This window comes from Pleurodeles waltl, chromosome 10, assembly GCF_031143425.1.
Source record: "Pleurodeles waltl isolate 20211129_DDA chromosome 10, aPleWal1.hap1.20221129, whole genome shotgun sequence".
Lineage (NCBI taxonomy): Eukaryota > Metazoa > Chordata > Amphibia > Caudata > Salamandridae > Pleurodeles > Pleurodeles waltl.
The window spans coordinates 133322630-133344239 of NC_090449.1; the positions used below are offsets into that span (position 1 = coordinate 133322630).

Genomic DNA, 21610 nt, shown 5'->3' on the forward strand with positions numbered 1-21610 from the left:
ACACAGGCAATGCTGCCTCCACTTTCCCGCTAGGCTGAGTGGCAGAAACCTCGGTTTCTGCCACTCAGCCTAGCGGGAAAGTCTAAATGGGTCCAGAGGGGAGGTAGCCAGTGTGGCGGTAACCTCCCTGTCGGAAGTTCAGCGGACGGGTCTTCCCGTCCATCGAACTCCTAATTAGGCTCATTATCATTTCTTCTGCCCACTGCACATGGCTCAATAGAAACGGTGGATTATACCAATATTGCATTTGCTGCGAGGTGCACAGTATAAAGAGTCTTTGCAGATGCTCAAATTTGACACCTGAAGTGCAGTAGTTTTTAGTCTGGCTCATTTTTTACAAAAACCTGGCATATTCGAATCAAAATGTTATTATGCTGCAGTGAACTGTTTGCATGCACGCAAAATATGTTAAGTGTTTCTGTACATATTTTGCATCTTTTTAAATATTAATATTAAAGTTGATATATTTAAGTCATTTTGTATTATGGGGAATACCCCAAAATAAACATGTCAAAAACAAGTTATATTTTATTTAATTTTGAGTTGTTTTGGATTTGTTGGTGTGTTGTTGCATTTGTAGGAGAGTAAGGTGGGAAATGTATTATTACTATATACATATTGTAATATTTCTGAAATTGTTAATTATTTGTTTTAATTCCACTTGGGCAATTGGTTTATTAATTATTGAAATTAAATTAATAATTTGAATGTTATACTTAGTTGTTTTAGGTTTATTACCAGTATTTGTTATGAAACGTTTGTGTGTTTTTTTAATTTATCATACATTAAATAAGTTATTTGTGGGGGTTATTGGCACTGTATGGAGTAGGGCGGGAGTGTTTTAAATATTTTTACTTTTGATTTTTTTAGTTGGTTAATTTATTTCTAATTGGTTATTTTTATTATTAAATATGTAAATTGTTAGAAACATTTTTGAAAAAATAAATGAATATTTGGTTGTTTTGAAAAATTGTAAAATGAGTTGGTTTATTATTTTTTACATTTCTATTTAATTATAAGGTGATGTGATTATTATTTTTCAAATATTTATTAGTTATTTCCTGGGGTGTGTTGTTTTTGTATGGAAGTTGGGTTGATAAATGTTGGACCGTGTCCGCTCTGCAGGGTCATCCCCAAACCCTTTGCCTTTTTCTCTTTACTGTTTGCTGAATTCAATTTGGTGGCCTTAGGAGTGTGTGCGTTACCACTGCTAATCAGAGCTAAAGTGCTTGTGCTCTCTCCTTAAAACATGATAGAATTAACTTGTACCCCATCACCAAGTTTAATTTACTTGTAAGTCCATAGAAAAGTGGCAGTGCATGTGTCCAGGGCATGTAAATTATATGCTACTAGTGGGTCTTCAGCACTGATTGTGCCACCCACTTAAGTAGTTTAAATATACCCCAGGCCTGCTATTGCAGTCTGAATGCAGTGTTGCATTGCCATGTTAAGTTGGCATTCCAAACCCCTTGCCAAGTCTTAAACTCCCCTTTTTAAAAATATAAGTCACCCCTAAGTTAGGCCCTAGGTAGCCACTATGGCTGGGTGCAGTGCAGTTAAAAGGTTGGACATATACTTTTAAATTTTACATGTGCTGCAAGTGAAAAACTCCTAAATTCATGTTTCACTACTGTGAGGCCTACCCCTCCCAAAGGATAACATTGGGCATTCCTTATTACATTTGATAGGTTGCAATTTTCTAATTGGGAGCAGGTAGATATGTTATGTCTATGAAATTGAAATGATAAACCCTCTTTAATGATAAAGTCTGAGTTTTCATTACAACTTAAAAAGAAAACACTTTTAGAAAGTTGAGATTTTCCTGCCTTTAGACTTTTGTGCCTGCAGTTTGTCTTGGGTCACATGACTGGATGTAACGAACAGACTTTATGAATTCCTCCCAGTCAGTCGCACATTAGAGGGATAAGGTGTGCCTCAGTGGGCCGCTGGCAGAATCGGGTGGTGGAGCTAAGCACAGCATTAGAATAGCCTGTGTTCTGCATTCAAACAAAGAGCCTAATGACCCTGTATTGTCACAGTAGCCATCCTGAAGCCAAGGCAGGGGAGACTGGACATTACATGCACTTCAAAGAACCTTTCCAGAAACTCCATCCACCTTCCAGAAGAAGGGCACAGTTTGTATAAAAATAGGAAATTCTGACCCTCTCTTCAGTTCACTACTGCACCTGTAGAAGGACTCTCAGAAGAGTGCCTGCTGCTGTGACCTGCTGTGCACTCTGCCAGACTGCTGCTGTACCTGGAAGGACTGCTTTGCTGTCTGGAGCCTGCCTTGAACCCGCAGAGGTCAGACCTGCTGCTGAGCCCTACATCTTCACGTTCACCCAGGACAACCAGAAGTGATTGCTGGCCTCCTTTTCAGAGCCACAGAGACATAAAAGGCTACCATCTTAAATACGCACCTGGACCCAGCTCGAGTAACCCCTAAAAGGTGTACCACCACTCCTGGACCCATGGTAGTTGTAGTGCTAAAGGTGCCCAGATGACTAAAAATGAAAACTGAGGACTTGAGACAAATTCTGCCCCAAAAATGCTCTGCGAAACAGGAGAAGACCGGGTCCAACCTGCTCACCTATTTGCTTGAGGTGCATCTCCTGTTGGATTGACTTTGCGACTTCCCCTGCTTCATTCTACTCTGAAGCAGCAAATCTGTTTCAGCTGTCCTTCACCAAAGGGGTATCTGACCTCGTGGAATTGTTTTCAGCTACAGCCCTCTGCCTTGTTCAGCTGGATTTTTTTGACTTCCATTTCGGTGACTAAGGGCCTTATTATGAGTCTGGCGGACTCAAGACTGCCAGACTCGCGTTAGCAGTCTTGGCGGTCCGACCACCACATTATGACCGTGATGGTCAAACCACCAAAAGACCGCCGTCTCCGCCAGAATCTTTGATCCTGATGGAATTACGGCAGTCATGGTTGTAATGAGCTGCGGCTGCATTGTAATCAGCACTGCTGTGCTGATTACAACCATGCTATCTGCAAGCCTTTTCATGCCTGTTCAACCACTATAAAAAAGACTGGCACAAAACAAGTGCAGGGGGCCCCCTCTCCAGCACCATCAGAATGTGTATTGTCTGCTGTGCAGACAAGTGCACATTCCGAGGGTGCTAGGGAGGCCCACTGGGCTGACCGATGAGAACCTTGGTCTCCACTGGTCAGCCCAGTGGAAAACTTGTAATGGGGCCAGTAGTGAGACCGCCAGCACAGTGGAGGTCTCCTCATTGGGAGTTTTGCGGTCAGGTTTTTCCAACAGCCAAACTCGTAATTAGCTCCTAAGTCTGAATGTAGAAATCTTTACCACATCTTTGACCCAAGGCCATTCGAAGACGAAGCTCCCTCCTCAAACACCTGCTCCAAATGTTCTGCACGGAACGTTACCTTCTCAGAGCGTTTTCTTTAAGTCTTTTTCTAAGGCTGAATGTAAGCACTGACTGGGCCCAATCCACTACTTGTATCTGAACCACACTCCATTGCAGTCGGTCTTAACTTTAAACTTTGACTCATGACTAGACATCTGCGGTTGGTGCTTTAATCTTTTCGATGCTAATTTCCACTAAAATTTAAAACTTCATAACTCTGATTCTGCTGGTTGAATGCTTATCATTTTGTTATCAAATAGTTTATCAAAATTCACTAAATTTTCCTAAATTGGCTTGGGATTCTGTCTTGTCATTACTACTGTTTGTGTGCTGCCTAAATACCTTTCACATTGTCTCAAAGTTAAGCCTGACTGCTTTTTTGCCAAGCAACCCAGGGTAAGCACAGGTTAATGTAGTGACTTTTTGGTTCACCCTGCAAGGGATTGTGCTTTTGCCTGATCACGGCTCACAACCTAATCAGGCAACAACCCAGTTTCTCACATTGGTGTTCTGTGGTGTAGATCCGGACTTGTGTTTGTGCAGCCCCATACAGTGATTTGTGTCACACAAAATTCCCAGATAAATTATTTGCAATCAAAGTTGACTTTTTTTAAATTGTGCTTGATTGGCCATATTGGTTTTTCTTTTTCAAAATGTGATTTCTGCCTCACATTCTTTGAGCCTGTGACTCTTACCTGCCAAGATGAAGTTGGATATGGATGCAATTGAGAGCTACAGCAAAGCTGAGCTGAGAAAGTTGTGCAGGGAGTGGGGCTGAAACTCTCTAAGGGCTATCCAAAGTTTGAGTATCAGATAGCCCTTAGAGTCTGGGAGGAGGTCTGCAGATTGCAAGCTGCAGCACAGGGAGATGGTAATGAAGATGATACACTGGATAAGGATGAGGAGGAAATAGAGGGAGGAGGAGACTGTGTTGCAAAAGCCCTAGTGCTGGAGAGAGAAGAGCTTCTTTTTCCTATTGCCCCAGGAACTAAGGAGAGTGGCAGACCCACAGGAGCGGGCCGCTTACTGGAACCAGAACAGGAAGCAGTATGTGTTCCCCTGCCCTACCCCCTAATTACCAGAGGGCAGAAAAGCAGAGGGGAGTGTTAGATGCAGCTGACCCAGCTGGAATTTAATGCACAGGCAGCAAGGGTGGAAGCAGAGAGTGCCCTGCAGGAGAGAAAACTAGCTCTGGAAGAAAGGAAACTGTTGTAGGCCGATGAACTGAGTGTCAAGGAGCTGGACCTGAAGCTGAAACAAGCCTCAGAACCCAGCAGAAATGGTGGCAGTGTTACTCCAGTGTCCACTGGTGAGGTGGGGGGTCCACATACCACCAGACCAGGTGCCCAATTACATGGTGGGAGATGACATAACTAGATTTTTGTGTTCTTATTGTTTGTATAGTTATTAATCATTTTTAAAATATAGTTTGTAATTTACCTGTTTTGTCATTTGGAATTTAATTGTTAATAGTAATTTATAATCTTGCAGCGGGTTGTTCGGCTTGTAGGGGGATTGGGTGGGAAGTTAATTAAAAACAAATTAATTGTTAATTAATAGTATTTAAGTCAGTATGTGATTGATATTAAATATGCATGTCATGTAACACTGATTTAATTATATTTTAGTCGTGGTTTGCAGAGCTATTGGGGTATTGGGTGGGAATTTACTTGGGAAATAATTATTTAACAATTAATAATTTATTTATTATTAATTATTTAATTGTTTATTAGTTATTTAAATTATGGAATAATCATTTATTTAGTTACATTTTAGTTGTGGGTTGCTGGTTTCGTAGGGGCATGGGGTGGGAAGTAAATTAGATAATAATTATTTAATAATTAATTATTAATCTGTTATTAATTCTTTAATTGATTAATAATTATGTAAATATAAAAAAAACATATTTAACTTAAGGCTTATGGGAAGGTTCTGGGTTTGTAGGGGTATAGTGTTGTGCATTAATTAGGCAATACTTAATTAACAATTAATTATTAATATATTCATAATTATTTTATTGATTATTAATTATGTGAATTATTAAATAATAATTTATTGTAGTAAATTTGGGTTTGGGCTATGAGGTTTGTAGGGGTATAGGGTGGGAAATTCATTAAGTCCTCCTTAATAAATAATTATTATTGTATAATTAAATATATAATTGATTTAATAATTTTGTCATTCATGTAATAAATATATATGAATTATATTTTAGATGTGGGGCGCTGGATTTGTAGGGTTGTTGGGTGGGACGTTAATTAAGTTATTATTAATTGATAATTAAAAATAGTTAATTAGTTATTTTTTTCAATTAAGTGAATTGTATTTTACTTATTTGTTTTAGTTATGGGTTGCTAGACTTACAGGGGTGCAGGTTGGCAAGTTAGTTAGGTAAAAATTAATTACCCATTAATTTTCAATTGAGAATTATTACATTGTTTATTAATTTTGAAAATTGGTTAATTTATTTTTTTAATTGAATTGGTAATTTTTTATGTTAAGAAATAATGTTTATATTAAGAGCTTTATACTTTTTCTAAATTTGCATGGTTGGTCAAATATGTATTGTGTTGAAGTGAAGTAGTTTACCTATTGTTGTTTAGATTGGTGCGGGAATACTAATTCTTACCCCTCTGAAGTCCAACACTTTCCCTACGGTTGCTTCGACTGGAGTGGGTATACTACATTTTACCACTCTGAAGTCTAACCCTTTCCTTAATGTTGAACAGACTGGAATGGGAATAGTAAATGTTACCCCTCCAAAGTGCAGAGCTTTTCCTACTGTTGCAGAGACTGCAGTTGGAATAGTAAATTCTACCCCTCTAAAGTCCAACGCTTTACCTACTGTTGATTAGACTGGAGTGAGAATAGTAATTTAAACCCCTCCAAAGTCCAACATTTTCCCTACTGTAGCACAGAAAGGAGTGGAAATAGTATATTGTAACCTTCCTTTGTCCAACACATTCCCTCCTGTTGAACTCTCTGGAGTTGGAATAGTAATTTAAACCCCTCTGAAACGCAGCGTTTTCCCTACTGTTGCACAGATGCGAGTGGGAAAAGTAATTTAAACCCCTGAGTTTTCCATACTGTTTTATAGACTGGAGTGGGAATAGTAACTGAAAGCCCTCAGAGGTCCAGCTACTGTTGCATAGACTGGAGTAGGAGTAGCAATTTAAACCCCACCAAAGTCCAGCGCTTTCCCGGCTGTTGCCTAGACTAGAGTGGGAATGGTAAATTTTACCACTGCCGGAAGTCCACTGCTTTCCCTACTGTTGCACACACTGGAGTGGGAACAGTAAATATTTTTCTCTCCAAAGTCCAACGCTTTGTAATCTTTGTTTTTTTTCAGTGAATTACTATGTTTTTTTAATGTATAGTAATTTTCATTACTGTACGTTAGTCAAACCACGTCGCACAAGGCCTTTGGCCGTGCGCAGCGGCAGTTCGCCATAGGGCCTGGCCTGAGGTCAACCCCCTATAAGTACCCAACCCTACGCTGCACACTTCCCTTTGGCCGTGCACAGCAGGAGCTGGCTGCAGGCTGTCCCTCTGGGTGTGAAAAGAGGTGTGAAAGGGTGTATCTGGGGGTGAGAGTGGCTGTGAGAGTCTCTGTCTGGGTGTGAGAGTGCATGCATCAGTGTCTTAGTGTGTGCATCAGTGTCTGCGCAGGTCAGTGAGTGGGTGTATGAGGGTGTCAGTGAGTATGTGAGTGGGTGTGTGAGTGTCTGAGTGGGTCTGTGAGTGGGTGTGTGATGGTCTGAGTGGGGCTGTGAATGGGTGCACAAGGTTCTGAGTGGGTCTGTGAGTGGGTTCGTGAGTGTTTGAGTGAGTCTATGTGTGGGTGCGCATGAGTCTGAGTGGGTGTGGTAGTGGGAGAAAGAGGTTGAAAGACAGAGAGAGAAAGAAAGGGAGAGGTAGAGAGATAGAGAGTTTTTAGGCTTTGTTGGATGATATACTTAGAATGAGATATTTCTGGACAAATTGAAAAGTAAAATGTATTTGTCAATCAACAAAAGTGAGATCAGCTTTCAGTATGAACCTTAAATTTGAAGTTTAAAAGAAATTTAAGGAGGGAAATGATCACAGACACACCTGTAGTAGATCCCTCAACTGTCACTGATCTTAACCATTAGGCCGCAGGTAACTCCTTGATGGACTGTTTCCAGACATACCTATGACATGCAACCCACATATCTGAGAGGAAAGAAATGTTAATGTTACATTATTAGGAAGGTTTAATAATCAAAACACTAGTAAATAAACAAACACACTACAATGCAATTCTAGTATTTGAACCTTCAGCCTACTGAGTGACAGTATAAGAACTTGACCAACTTGACCATTAGGCCAGAAGTTACTTTGTTCCGCTCTGCATCCATATGTAACTATAACATTTGTACCAAACATCTTCCTGGTCTTACTCTTTGAAGTCACTGTATGGAGTGACCATTGCAATATAAATCTCTTGCTCTCTTTCATCCCTTTAGGGCATGGAAGAGAGAGAGAGAGAGTGACAGGCCCGTGGGGGAAGCCTGAAGGCCCCCGCGGTCCTACTCAGCTCCCACATCCTGTAGGAGCCAAGCATTGCTCCCAGAAGCAGGTAGCTGCTTTAAATAGCTGTTTGACAGCTCCTGCAGTCAGAAAGCAAACTTTGCTTTTGCTTGGTGGGAGCAAAAGTAAACAGCTTTGTCCTGGGGGTGGGCACCCCAGGACATAGCAGGAGCCAGCCCTACGGGCTGGCAGTCCCTAGGACCATCATTGGCTCCTCAATGGGGGCCGCATGGCCCACCCACAAAGTTACACAGCCCCAGGGAGGTGGTGATCCCTGGGGGAGGGGGTCCAAAACAGACCCCCCTCATACTTTTATTATAGCCCCGGGAGGTGGTCCCCGGGTCTACAGGGCATTGCGGGGCGCATGGCCCTCCTGCATCATATTTTCGTAAAGCCCCGGAAGGTTGTGATCCCTGGGACTGCGGGAGGGCCGCGAGCCACTCTGCATCATATTTGTTTAAAGCCCTTTTGAGGTGGTAGTCCCTGGGACTGCAAGGGTCCACATGTCCCCACCGCATCATATATCTATAAATCCCTTAGGAGGTGGCGGTCCCTGAGGCTGCGGGGGGGACCATACTCAATATGATGAAAGGCCCAGTGGGGTGGTGGTCCCTGGGGTTGCAGACGGGCGGCCATACCCCCGCATTAAAGTAGCAATGCCCCAGGGACTTGGACCACCCAGGAGCTTCAGAATAAAAAAGTGCAGGAGCCTGTGCTACATTTTTGTTTTAAAGTCTGTGTCTCATTGTGAGCATCTAATGTGTAATATTGTTAAAAAATCTAATAAATAAATGAATCACACAAAATATTTGGTGAGATGATTTGCTAATGCTGTCAATTTTGTGTTGAAATATTCTATATTTGGTATTCATATTTTATGTTCATTTGGTTAATTTACTTATATTCTTTAATAATTTGTATTTGTTTTTACTTTAATGCACATTATTATGTTATGGAGTAGATAAAAAAGGCATAAATGGTGGTTGTATAATGTCATACAGTTTATAATTCTGTTGCTGCTGATTTATCATATGTTTATATCTTGCTGATGGAACTTATAATATTTTAATTCTTTGTAGCTTTTGTTATGAAAGAGAAGTGTAATAAGAGTCTCAGTAAATTGATGTCATTTTCAAGTATGATATAGAGCAAAGTGTGAACACTATTGTAGTTTCCAACATAAGCGGGAAGGCATTATTCCCCAAACCCACTTTTTCCAGGGTCTAAATTTTTTTCAATACTTAAATACAGTTGATGACAGCCCTTGGCAAAAATGAAAGAAGTCTTCACAAGCCCACAATAAGATTTTGCCCCACTCACCGTTGTGTTAGAACTATGGTAAATAACTAAACTTTACCTTATTAAATATATACTGGGATTTTTTTAAAATTTAGAACTTCGGCTTAAATGGACCCCTGGAATCTGCACTCACTATTGTGAAGGATGAGCAATGGAAGAGGATTCGTACGGTGCTTTCCCCAACGTTTACCAGTGGAAAACTGAAAGAGGTGATATATTCCATTTGCCTACATAGGACACATGCTGTAATAGTTAGCTCTATGCACTGTTGGAAAAAGCAGCTCATGATCTTTTTCTACATATCTAACATCAATATGATATGTGTTTTGATTTCCCATTTCTTTGTGATTTTTAAAAAAGAACTCAATTTTATGTTATTCCACAAGATAATTTTTTCAGTAGCCACCTGATTTATACTACAATTTTCTATTACACTGAAGAACAGATCTTTACCCATATTTAAATTATTAGGATCTACTTTGATAAAAACGATAAACATGAATACATGACCACATGGACCAGTGTTTACAGCCTGTTATGTATGGTTCTTTGAGTGAACATGTCTTCCAATCATTGTTTATTATAAAATCCAGGAGTTTAGAAAAACACAGTCTTGCCATTTGAATACTTTAATTTTGGAAAGAGATACTGCTTGTTCACCTTTAAATCTACTAACCCATACGTGGAATTAACAAATGCAATAGAACATATTTAAAATGTGTTTTTCTATTGAGGAACAATTGCAATAACATACTTTTTGGTTAGCTTAGTCATTTTAAAGTATTACCAAAACTATAATAACTCAGCATATCAAGTATTTAAAAAGTATCAAACTATTTATGAGATTAAGTACAAATAGTGCAAAAGAAATAACAAGCTAAAAAATACATTAAAAATTATGCAAATCAAAATCTCCTTCTGAAGTATGGATATATAAAGTGCTAAGTGACAATCAGAAAGATTTTTTTCTCCAAATGGAAGATAAAAACATTGCTGGGATTTTTTAAACAAATTATTGGTACGAAAAACAAGGAGCAGCTGAAAACAAAAAATTAAAAAGTGGTAAAATCAACATTTTTATTAAAGTTACTCATCCCATATTTGTTAAAATGAGGCAAAGTCCTCACTGAAATACAGGGTTAACTTGTTTTTAATTAAAGGTAAATAAATTAGTTTATATGAATCTGTTATATTTGAAGAAAAATATTTCACTAAGTTCCGTTTGGCATTTGCATTATGTGTTTTGGGAATCTCACCCGGGAGAACTTTAGGGGAACAATTAAAACAAAAAGTATCTCTCTTTTGCCAATTAGCCTATAACTGTCTAATTCTTGAAACATGAAAAATGTTAGGTACATGAAATAAAATTGATCATTTTGGGTATCAAAATTAGAATCAAATCGTCAGTGTAAAGCTTGATCTGTGACATATTGAGTATTAAAGCAATTATGTTTGTATCATGTTGTGTAGCTGGTGTAAGGAATTCAATAAAAAGTGACAAGAGGCGTTTCTAGCTCGTCCCTTTACTCATCTTGAAGGAGTGTATTTCTCCTGTATTCAAAATTATCCTAGTTTGAGAACCTTTAAATACATTTTTAAGGACCCTTGTGAGTTGGGAAAGAGAACCACATGCACATAAGATTATAAAGGGTCTTTTCCAACTCACAAGTCAAAAGCTTTCAAGATGTCAAGAAGCATTACCCCATGTTGAATATTCTTAAGAATAAAAGTATTTAAAAATATAATTAAATCATTAGTATAAGAATATGCTTGATGCAGTGCAATAAAAACATTTTGAGTTTTCTGGAGCAATCAGTCTGCTTCCTTATTGATTTTAATGGCTTGTAATTTAGCTGCAATTGTTTAAATAACACTAAAAAAGGCAATCAGATGGTTTGAATTAGGATCCTGTGGTTTCCTACCTTGTTTTAACAAACTCACAATGGTAAAACTATTAATTGAAAGTGGAATTTCATCAACCGTGAAAACACGATTTGCAATTATGGTGAGACAATTACTTAAAATCCCCTTAAATGACTTATAACATTTTATGAGGGATCCTTTGACTGTACTAGCTGTTCCATTTGTCATACCTTGAACCATCTCCAAAATGTCTTCTTATTTGAAGAGGGTAGACAACTGAAATGTTTGCTCAGGAAGTAAATTAGCAATGAATTAAGAAATTAGAAATAACTCTAAATGGTTCAGATTAATAGCCTGGTAACATATAAATATTTTATAATGATCAAAAAATAATTTATGTATGCAACTGATTTCAAGATTTGTAATATAAGTATGGGGATTTTTGATTGATGAAAAGACATTCAGCTTAACCTTCTCCTTGCTGCCAAAGCTAGCAACTTACCAGAACAGTCACTCTTTTCATAACTTTTATGGAGACCAGCCTTATTGCTCAAATATGTTCCCTTCTCACAATATTCTCGATAACAATTTTGGCATGTCTTAAATTTGTCCTATTTGGTGAAGTATTATAGAAAACAAATTTTCCACATTAGTAACGTACCTGAACTTCCTAATCTAATGTGCAATTTGTCACTTTTAGGCTGCCAGCTTAGTCACAAATAGTTATTAGGGCTTTGAGAGATGGTTGAATGCATCCCAAATGATAGAAAAAAGTACTTTCTTCCCCAACCAAAAAATTATTTAATAAAGCTATTTGTGTATTGTAACCGCATTTCAAACTCCAATAAAAGGTTTATCAACAATCCATCTCTTGGGCGGATGAAGTTTCCATATGTAGTTCTATGGCTGAATGAAAAGTAAAAAAACAATTGGATTAAAAGTGTGGTTTAAATACTAAAGATGATGAGGCTGAACAGGAAGGCTAGGCTAAGGGGTGGGGGGACTTATGTCTTTAGTACATGCATTTTCAATTTTATCTGGGAATTTAAATGTCCTGGGATCCAACAGATCTAGATCTCTCAAATAGGAGTCAAACATTCTATGCTACTTTTGGTTAATTTTGCCTTGCTTCTAGACTTTGAAATCTGGAGTTGGATTCTGGAAAAAAAGTAAGGGGCTCATTACAAGTTTGGCAGTTGGACAAGCTAACCGCCAAACTTGCGGTGATGAGGTAGTGGTCAACCCGGCTGCCTCACCGCTCGCCTTATTACGATGTTCCCACCGGGCTGACTGGCAGGAACATCATGTTACATCAGTCCCACCAGTCAGCCCAAGGGGGAACAGTGCTATGGTATTGGTCTCACCTCCCTTAAGGGAGCTGAGGCAAATACCGTACCACTACAGCACCGCCCAGATGCACACTGTCTGCAAAGCAGACAGTGCGCATTCTGACGGTGCTGGGCAGAGGGGCCCCTGCACTGTGTTTCCACCAGCCTTTTCATGGTTGTGTCCCCGCCATGAAGAGGCTGGCAGAAACTGGACTCATGATCAGGGCAGCAGCACTCAACTCAGCACCACTGTGGCTGACCATGACTCTGATCGCCATCAGCCTGTCAAGAACCAGGTTCCTAGCGGGTAGGGTGATCCCCTAGCAGTAGGACCACCAGGGTCGTAATGTGGCAGTCAGACCACCTGGAGTGACCTACCTCCAATGTCATAATCAGGCCCTAAATTACATAGACAGGAAGCCACCAACCAAAGTATAAAATAGACCAAGATTTCATCATGTTGAAATTCTGCAATCCATTATTATGAATTTGAGTTTCTTGCAACGGAATAATTAATCAATAGAATCCAGGCAGCAACAGCCTGATACTTGAATCCATTATTAAGACTATTTGTGAAATGAATTTTTTTTTAAACCATACATATTCTAAATTCTTTCCAGCCTTTCCAGAAAAAAACACTTGTCTGACTATGCATCTTTCCCTGCGCCAAATCAAGTAGCGACAGATAATAGAGTATTTGACACAAATAGTACAATGCTTAAATTGTAAACAGTTGCTATCAATCCCACATTATTTTGATGGTCCCTACATATTTATTTGTTTATTTATATCTTTTAATTTTTCAAAATGCCCTTTAATGGCTATCTGGCACTATGGGATAAGCCTCAAGCCTTACCTTGTGGTGCCATTGCTTTAGCAAGCAGGTAGCTGCTTGTAACAGCATCTCCCTGCTTGCTGAAACATTTGATATCTGTTCCCTGCACATGTGCAGGGGACAGAGATGAAAGCTGCGGTTTTTGATAGCAGTACCTGTTTAACAGGTCCCGCTGTCAAAATATGAAGTGTTAGCTGCTTGGCTGCAGCTTTACAGCTGCAGCAAAAAGCTATGTCCCGGGGTGGGCACTACAGACCATTGAACATAGCAGGAGCCAGCCCTGGGGGTGGCAGTCCCCAGGGCCATCAGTGGCTCCATGAAGGGAGCTGCGTGGCCCTCCTCCAATGTGTTAAAAGCCCCGGTGAGGTGTGGTGATCCCTGGGGCAGTGAGGGTGTGTGGCCCACCCCACATTTTATATTTATTATTAGCCTCAGGGAGGTGGTGACCCTGAGGCATTAGAGGGGCACGTGGCCCGCCCCCACAGTATATTTATTGATGGCCCCAGGGAGGTGGTGTTCCCCGGGGCAGCAGAAAATCTTGCAGCCCCAGGACATTATTTATAAGCCCCAGGGAGCTGGTGGTTCACGGGGCAGTGGGAGGGGGCCAGGAGGTCCCCACCCAGCATTATTCTGAAAATGCCCCTGGGACCTGGCCCACCCTGGGGGCTTTAAAATGATAAAGTCCAGGAGCCCGTGCTTCAGTTTTATTTATTTTTTTACCGCAGATGTGTGACCCCGTCACAACTCCAAGGCAAAACTGTTTAAAAAAATGCTTTTTAAGCCTGATGGGGTCCCTTTGGGACTTCAGCACCAGAGCTAATGGGTCAGGGTGTTCATACCCTGGCCCCTTTTTTTAATTTTTTTAACCTTTTTTAGGACTCGGCTGAAGCTGAGTCCAAATATGGCTGACAACACTCCAACAGCTTCCTTGTTAAAGTGTTGTCAGCCAATCAGATCTCAGCACAAGATCGGGAGACGTTGTGATACCTTTGTGTCCCCATATATATAAATTTGTTTTCCCCTTAATTTCTTAAAAACTACTGAACAAACTTACATCAAAACAAAAAAGGTTGCTTTCTGGACCAGGACCTAGCTCTCTGCTAAATTTGGTGTAATTCCGTCCAGTATTTTTGGCGCTATGTTCGAAATAACTATGGAAAAATGAATGGGGAATACATGTGTTGGGACCCTCCCTTTTTCTCGCCCCCCCTGGATCAATCACCCCAAAACTTTCCAGACAGCAGCTGACGTGACTGGCAAACATCCACGGGTCACAGTGCAGGCAGCGTCGTTTTCGTAACTGAAGCGCTGTCATCGGTAGGCCCAAGCCAGCGGGGGGGACAGGACGGTGCATCGTGACCCTCACGAGCAGTGTCCACAGGCTACGGTGCAGGCAGGGATGCCTGGTGACGACACTGGAGTTGATGGTGCTGGCATCTATGGACTGTGGCTGCGGTGTGGGATGGGACGGTGCTTCGTGCTCCTCACAAGTGGTGTCCAAAGGCCACGGTGCAGGCAGCAGCGCCGGTGTCAGGAGGAGCGTTGTCAGGGATGCCCAGGCTGTGGTGTGAGCAGGCGATGTCGGAGTGCGGGGCCCACTGGTCGCAGTGCGAGCAGCGGCTCGGTGAGGTCATCTGATGAGGGTTTCGGTGGGACCAGGGTCGTGGTGCGAAGCGGGGCAGTGCGGCGTCGGCAGCTCAAGGTGCAGGCCAGCTGTGGTGTCACAGTTGTTTCTCCTCTTGAACAGCTCAAAACACACAGTTCCCGGTGCTGCAGGTCGAGGAAACTGAAGTCTTTGGTGTCCCTGAGACTTCCAACAGGAAGCAAGCTCTACTCCAAGCCCTTGGAGAACTTTCTCAAGAAGGACACACAGCAAGGTTAACCCTTTGCTCTCCTTTCAGGCAGAAGAAGCAACTGCAGGCTAGTCCAGCAAAGCAACATAGCAAAGGGACAGTACTCCTCCCCCAGCTCTTCAGCTCTTCTCCTTGGCAGAGGTTTCTCTTTATTCCATAAAGATTCTAAAAGTCTGGGGTTTTGGGTCTTCTTATTATATCCCTTTCTGCCTTTGAAGTTGCCAAACTTCAAAGCAAAGTCTCAAGAGTTTGCAAGATTCTTCCTTGTCCAGGCCAGGCCCCAGACACGCACCAGGGGGTCTGAGACTGCATTGTGTGAGATCAGGCACAGTCCTTTCAGGTGTGAGTAACCACTCCTCTCTTCCCTTTAAGCACAGATGGTTCATCAGGATATGCAGGCTACATCCCAGCCCCGTTTGTGTCCCTGTCTAGAGGAGAGGTGTGAAAAGCCCAACTGTCAAACTTACCTAGACGGGGAATCCACGAACAGGCAGAGTCACAGAATAGATTAAGCAAGAAAATGCATTTTTAAACTAACAATCTAAAAACCAACTTCACTAAAAGGTGCATTTTTAAATTGTGAGTTCAGAGACCCTAAACTCCATATTTCTATCTGCTCCTAAAGGGAATCTGCGCTAGACATTGCAACAGTGAAAAACAAATTTGGCAGTATTTCACTGATAGGACATGTAAAACACACCAGTACATGTCCTACCCTAAATCTACACTGCATCATTCCCATGGGGCTACCTAGGGCCTTCCTTAAGGGTGCCTTACATGTGTAAAAAGGGAAGGTTTAGTCCAATGGGCAGTTTAAAACTGCACACACAGACACTGCAGTGGCGGGTCTGAGCCATGTGTACAGGTCTACTAATGTGTGTGGCACAACCAGTGCTGTAGGCCCACTAGTAGCATTTGATTTACAGGCCCTGGGCACCTCTAGTGCACTTAACTATGGACTTACCAGTAAATCAAATTTGCCAATCATGGATAAACCAATCAACAGTACAATTTCTATAGGGAGCACTTGCACTTGAGCAGTGATTAGCATTGGTAAAGTGTGCAGAGACAATAAACCAGCCAAACAGACCTGTAAAAATAGGAGAAAGATAGGCAAAAAGTTTGGGGATAACACTGCAAAAAGGGCCATTTCCAACAACCCCTTATACTTTCTCCTTTTTGTGACCCTCAAAACTTGCCATTCACTACAATGTATTTCAAAGAGGTGCTAACATCTATATTGGTCCCAAGAGTCTGACCATGGTGCCCCAATGATGTTGTCTCAATAAAGTGAGCAGTGCCTTTTCTACCCCATATTTTCCTTCATTAGCCATAATTCAGAGTGGTTTATGCACGTTTCTTGACATGCCCATACTTTCCAGTTAAAAGAAACAAACTTAAGCATTGCTTCACTTTGCTGATTCCTGGTCTAAAACCATATTGGGGATCAGACAAGATGTTGTTGGTCTCTCCCTACCCCTCCAATCTTACAAGAAAGACCTGGCCCAAGATGTTTACAGTGGAATCCAGCAATAAAATTCAACAATAACAAATTGGGTTGTTCCTGTCACCTTTTTAGGTTTTGCCTGCACACGTGCTTGCAAAATCTATTGTGCATAACCAGCCCCTTACTTACCTGAACATATTATTGGCTTATTCCAATGTTACTCGAATTTCCTTTCTTCTGATTGGTCAGTACCTTTCTGCTTTCACTCCCTGCTTGCTTCTTTGCTGTTCTGTTGCCTTGAGACTAAGTACTCCTTCCAGTCACTGCTGTTGGCTAGTGGACAGTGTCCTTCAACTGACCATATGCTTCTAAAGGTACCTTTTTGTTTACTTCCACAGTGTACAGGGCTGCTAGTGCATCCTTGAGGTGCTCAGTCAAAACCTCCCACCAGGCCTTCTCCAATCATCAAGCTTTTCCTTTTAATACCCCCCACCACCTCATGCTACACATGCTTTGTTTTGCCACTTTTCTCTCAGATCGAGTACCTGCATTTCTTTAACCTCTTAGCTGCTGGGCCTTCCCCTCCCCCCCCAGTGCTGAGCCCTTTTTTGGCTATTTGGGGTAGTTTGCGCTTAGGCCTTCATAACCTTTTGTGCACATAAGCTATCCACGCCAACTTTTTGTCCTTTTTTTACAACATCCTAGGGATTCTAAAGGTACCCAGAGTTTCTGGGTTCCCCTGGAGGAGACCAAGAAGAAATTAGCCAAAATACACCTAAAAGTTTTTTTTTTTCTAAAGAATGGGAAAAAAGGGCTGCCGAAGAAGGCTTGTGGTTTTTACCCTGAAAATGGCATCAACAAAGGGTTTGCGGTGCTAAAATCACCATCTTCACAGCTTTCAGGAACAGGCAGAGTTGAATCAGAAAATCAAATTTTTCAACACAATTTTGGCATTTTACTGGGACATACTTCATTTTTACTATTTTTGGTGCTTTCATCCTCCTTCCAGTTAGTGACAGGAATGGGTGTGAAACCAACACCGGATCCCGGACACCTAAGTGTTTCTGAAAAGTAGACAAAATTCTGAATTCAGCAAGGGGTCATTTGTGTAGATCCTATAAGGTTTTCCTACAGAAAATAACAGCTGAAAAAAACAAATATTGAAATTGAGCTGAAAAAAACAGCAATTTTTCTCAGCGTTTTACTCTGTAACTTTTTCCTGCCATGTCAGATTTTTTAAAGCAATATACCGTTACGTGTGCTGGACTCTTCTGGTTGCAGGGATATATAGGGCTTGTAGGTTCATCAAGATCCCTAGGTACGCAGAGCCAATAAATGAGCTGCACCTTGCAATGGGTTTTCATTCTGTACCGGGTATACAGCAATTCATTTGCTGAAATATAAAGAGTGAAAAATAGGTATCAAGAAAACCTTTGTATTTCCAAAATGGGCATAAGATAAGGTATTGAGCAGCAGTGGTTATCTCTGAATTCCGGGGTGCCCATACTAGCATGTGAATTACAGGCCATTTCTCAAATAGACGTCTTTTTTACACACTGTCTTACATTTGGAAGGAAAAAATGTAGAGAAAGACAAGGGGCAATAACACTTGTTCCCGATAAAAATGGTACCTCACATGCGTGGATAAGCCTAATGCTCACGACAGGAAAGGCAATATGGACACATCACATTTTTACATTGAAATCTGATGTGTTTTTTGCAAAGTGCCTAGCTGTGGATTTTGGCCTCTAGCTCAGCCGGCACCTAGGGAAACCTACCAAACCTGCACATTCTTGAAAACTAGACACCTAGGGGAATCCAGGATGGGCTTACTTCTGGGACTCTGATCAGGTTCTGTTACCCAGAATCCTTTGCAAACCTAAAAATGTGGCCAAAAAAAACACTTTTTCCTCACATTTCGGTGACAGAAAGGTCTGGAATTTTAAAGGAGCCACACATTTCCTTCCACCCAGCGTTCCTCCAAGTATCCCGATAAAAATGATACCTCACTTGTGGGGGTAGGCCTAGTGCCAGCGACAGGAAATGCCCCAAAACACCACGTGGACATATCACATTTTCACAAAGAAAAAATTGCTGTTTTTTGCAAAGTGCCTAGCTGTGGATTTTGGCCTCTAGCTCAGCTGGCACCTATGGAAACCTAGCAGACCTGCACAGTTTTGAAAACTAGACACCTAGGGGAATCCAAGATGGGGTGACTTGTAGGGCTCTTATCAGGTTCTGTTACCCAGAATCCTTTGCAAATCTCAAAATGTGGCCAAAAAAACACTTTTTCCTCACATTTCGGTGACAGAAAGTTCTGGAATCTGAGAGGAGCCACAAATTTCCTTCCACCCAGCATTCCCCCAAGTCTCCCGATAAAAATGGTACCTCACTTGTGTGGGTAGGCCTAGTGCCCGTGACAGGAATAGATCACACAACGGTCAATGTTGGTACTTACATGAGGCAACTGTTGACCCTGGGGTGATCCATTCCTTACGCAGGCACTAGTCATAGGCACTCAAGTGGGGTAGTGTTTTTATCAGGACAGGTGAGGAATCACTGGGTGGTAGGAATTTTGTGGATCGCAGCATATTCCTGTAGTATGTATGACAGAAATGCAAGAAAAATAGAGTTTTTATTCAATATTTCAGCTTTGCAGGGTATTCTGGGTAAGAAAACTTTGGGGAATCCACACTAGTCACACCTCTGTGGACTCCCCCGGATGTCTAGTTTCCAGAAAGGTTTGGGTTTAGTATGTTTCCCTATATAGCTGCCGAACCCAGGACCAAAAACACAGGTGCCCGCCTTACAAAACCAGTTTGTTTTGGGATAGATAATTTTGATGTCTCCACAATACAATTTGGGCAGTGGATTTCGGGGCTGAACTAAATTGGGGAGCTCCCAAGAGAGCACCCTCTCTGTGCTTGCTCCCGCATTCACCTGCTCTCTGGGTTGGGCTACCCACTATTGCCATGTTGCATAGACTGTGCTTGCGAAGGGACAACAGGACTGCCCTCATCACCTACCTCACAATTTACTGGAAGGAGTTATCCAATGGGACTCCTCCAACTGAAAAATCACTCCCAGAGTCTGCGCCATTGTCCTATCCCTCAGATGCTGTCTCAGTATCTGCTGTCTCAGTCTCTGATCCTATGTCAGAGCTGTCCTCTATCACCAGCGTGACGTCAGCAGCAGTCATCCATCAAGAGGCCATCTCTGCTATTGGCTAAACTGTTGCTCTAAAACACTAGCCTACATAGACAGTTACAAAATTGTTGGTGTGTGTGTGTGATACATGCAACAGTAGAGGCCACCTTACCTGCGCTTCTTCCCTCAATCAGCACGTTCTTTCAAGACACTGAAACACCTTGTCACATACCATTCGTCACAGTCTTTAGCACCTCCTGCGCCCAGTCCAACAATCATTATTGGTGCTCCCACTCCCATGTCCTCCTCCTCGGATTCCCTCATTACCACCCAGCAAACGTGCTCTTCATCTCTCCATAGTCACCCCCCACCTCGCACATACATTTCATTTGTATTATAGCACAGGTTTTGGCTGACTTGACTAATGTACTCAGCTATTTACATAAAATACAGATTTGCTCTTTGCAGTAGTCATATAAACCTTCTGAGCTTCTTTGTGGCACTAAAACTGCCACTAGACAAAAGGCTGATCCTTCTGTAGCAGAAACATAATCATAAGACTTACTTGACTTCTTTATTGCTGCCTAAAAGCTACAGTTGAAATGCGTCAGTTGAAGTATGTGCACTGCTTTGAAGACGCAAGCTGCAACTGCAAGACAACTGGTGGCAAATACATATGCACATATATAGATCACTTTTATGTGTGGGTCTGGTTTTCCTGGGGGCAGATTGCAGCCCCCAGGGAAACCCACATGCACTGACAAAAGTGATATATATATATATCCATGTAGATAGACATATCTATGTACATGGATTGATATATCTATATATGTATATATATATATATATATATATATATATATATATATATATATATATATATATATATATATGTATTTTTTTTGGTAGTTGTAGGTTTCCTTGGGGGCCAAAATGGCCCCCCAGGGAAACCCTTCAACTACAAAAAAAATATTGCCCCCACAGGGGGTCGCCCTGCCTATAGGCGACCCCCTGTCAATTTCTTTTTTTTTTTTTTTTTTAAATTAGCCCTTGGGTGTGGCGCGATTGTGCCCCCCCCAGGGGGCCCCAACATTGAATTTAAAAAATATGGCCTGGGGGGGTAGGCAGCCCGTTATCCTAGGGGGGGCCGACCCCCCCCAAATGAAATTCATGGCGTCTAATGGCATTTCCTGGCCCTCTGCGATCGAGGGCCAGGAAACACATTCAGGAAGGCCTCGTATGAAAGGGGAAAGTCTCCCCTTTCATACAAGGCCTTCCCGAATGTGGGGAATGCCGTATGGGGCCGTTTTCCCCATCAGAGCAGGAAGCAGCCCTATGGCCCGATGGGGAAAACAAGACTGACGCCACAAAGGGGAGGGTGGGAGGCGGGGTATTTTCAAATCCGAGTATTTTCAAACCCCCTCCCCGGTGTCGCCCACTGGTTGTGACCCGCACCATGGAGGTAGTGCGGGCGTCGGCCAGTAGCGTGTTTGTTTATGTTTACCTAATCTTTGCAACATCCGACTATGAGACTGGACCCCGGCTCCCCAGCTCCAAAGTTCCAGCTCCAAGATCAGCAGGTTTGCCCCTTAGGCCACATCCTTTGCCCTCACGCTTCGCATGTACAATACATTGTACTGCAACGCCGGAAAGGATCCTTACCAAATGGAGTAGAAAGTACTTAACCCATCCCGTGCCACGGGCAGATCTGATCTGCCTAATGCTGAAACTGAAAGTGCTCAGGCCGATCTGATCGCCCCAGAGCTCCTCCTTCCAGTAATGTGAGATTTGTTTCTTCTGTACTCATTCTGCATTAGTCACGCCTGTCGCGAGCCGCAAAACCTTTTCCTTGTACAGTCTAATAACAAATGGAAGCTTTAGGGAAAAAAAGGAAAGGAGTTTTAAATGGA

The 21610-nt window shown here is 41.9% G+C and overlaps 1 protein-coding gene across 1 annotated transcript in view; it reads left to right on the forward strand.

Annotated features, from left to right (window-relative positions):
- LOC138261217 (cytochrome P450 3A5-like) overlaps positions 1-21610 on the forward strand; it is a 120848-nt gene that overhangs the window by 29663 nt on the left and 69575 nt on the right. Inside the window, exon 5 of the mRNA XM_069209972.1 lies at positions 9323-9436. Coding sequence (XP_069066073.1) covers positions 9323-9436 — 114 coding nt within the window. The remainder of the gene's footprint in view (positions 1-9322; positions 9437-21610) is intronic.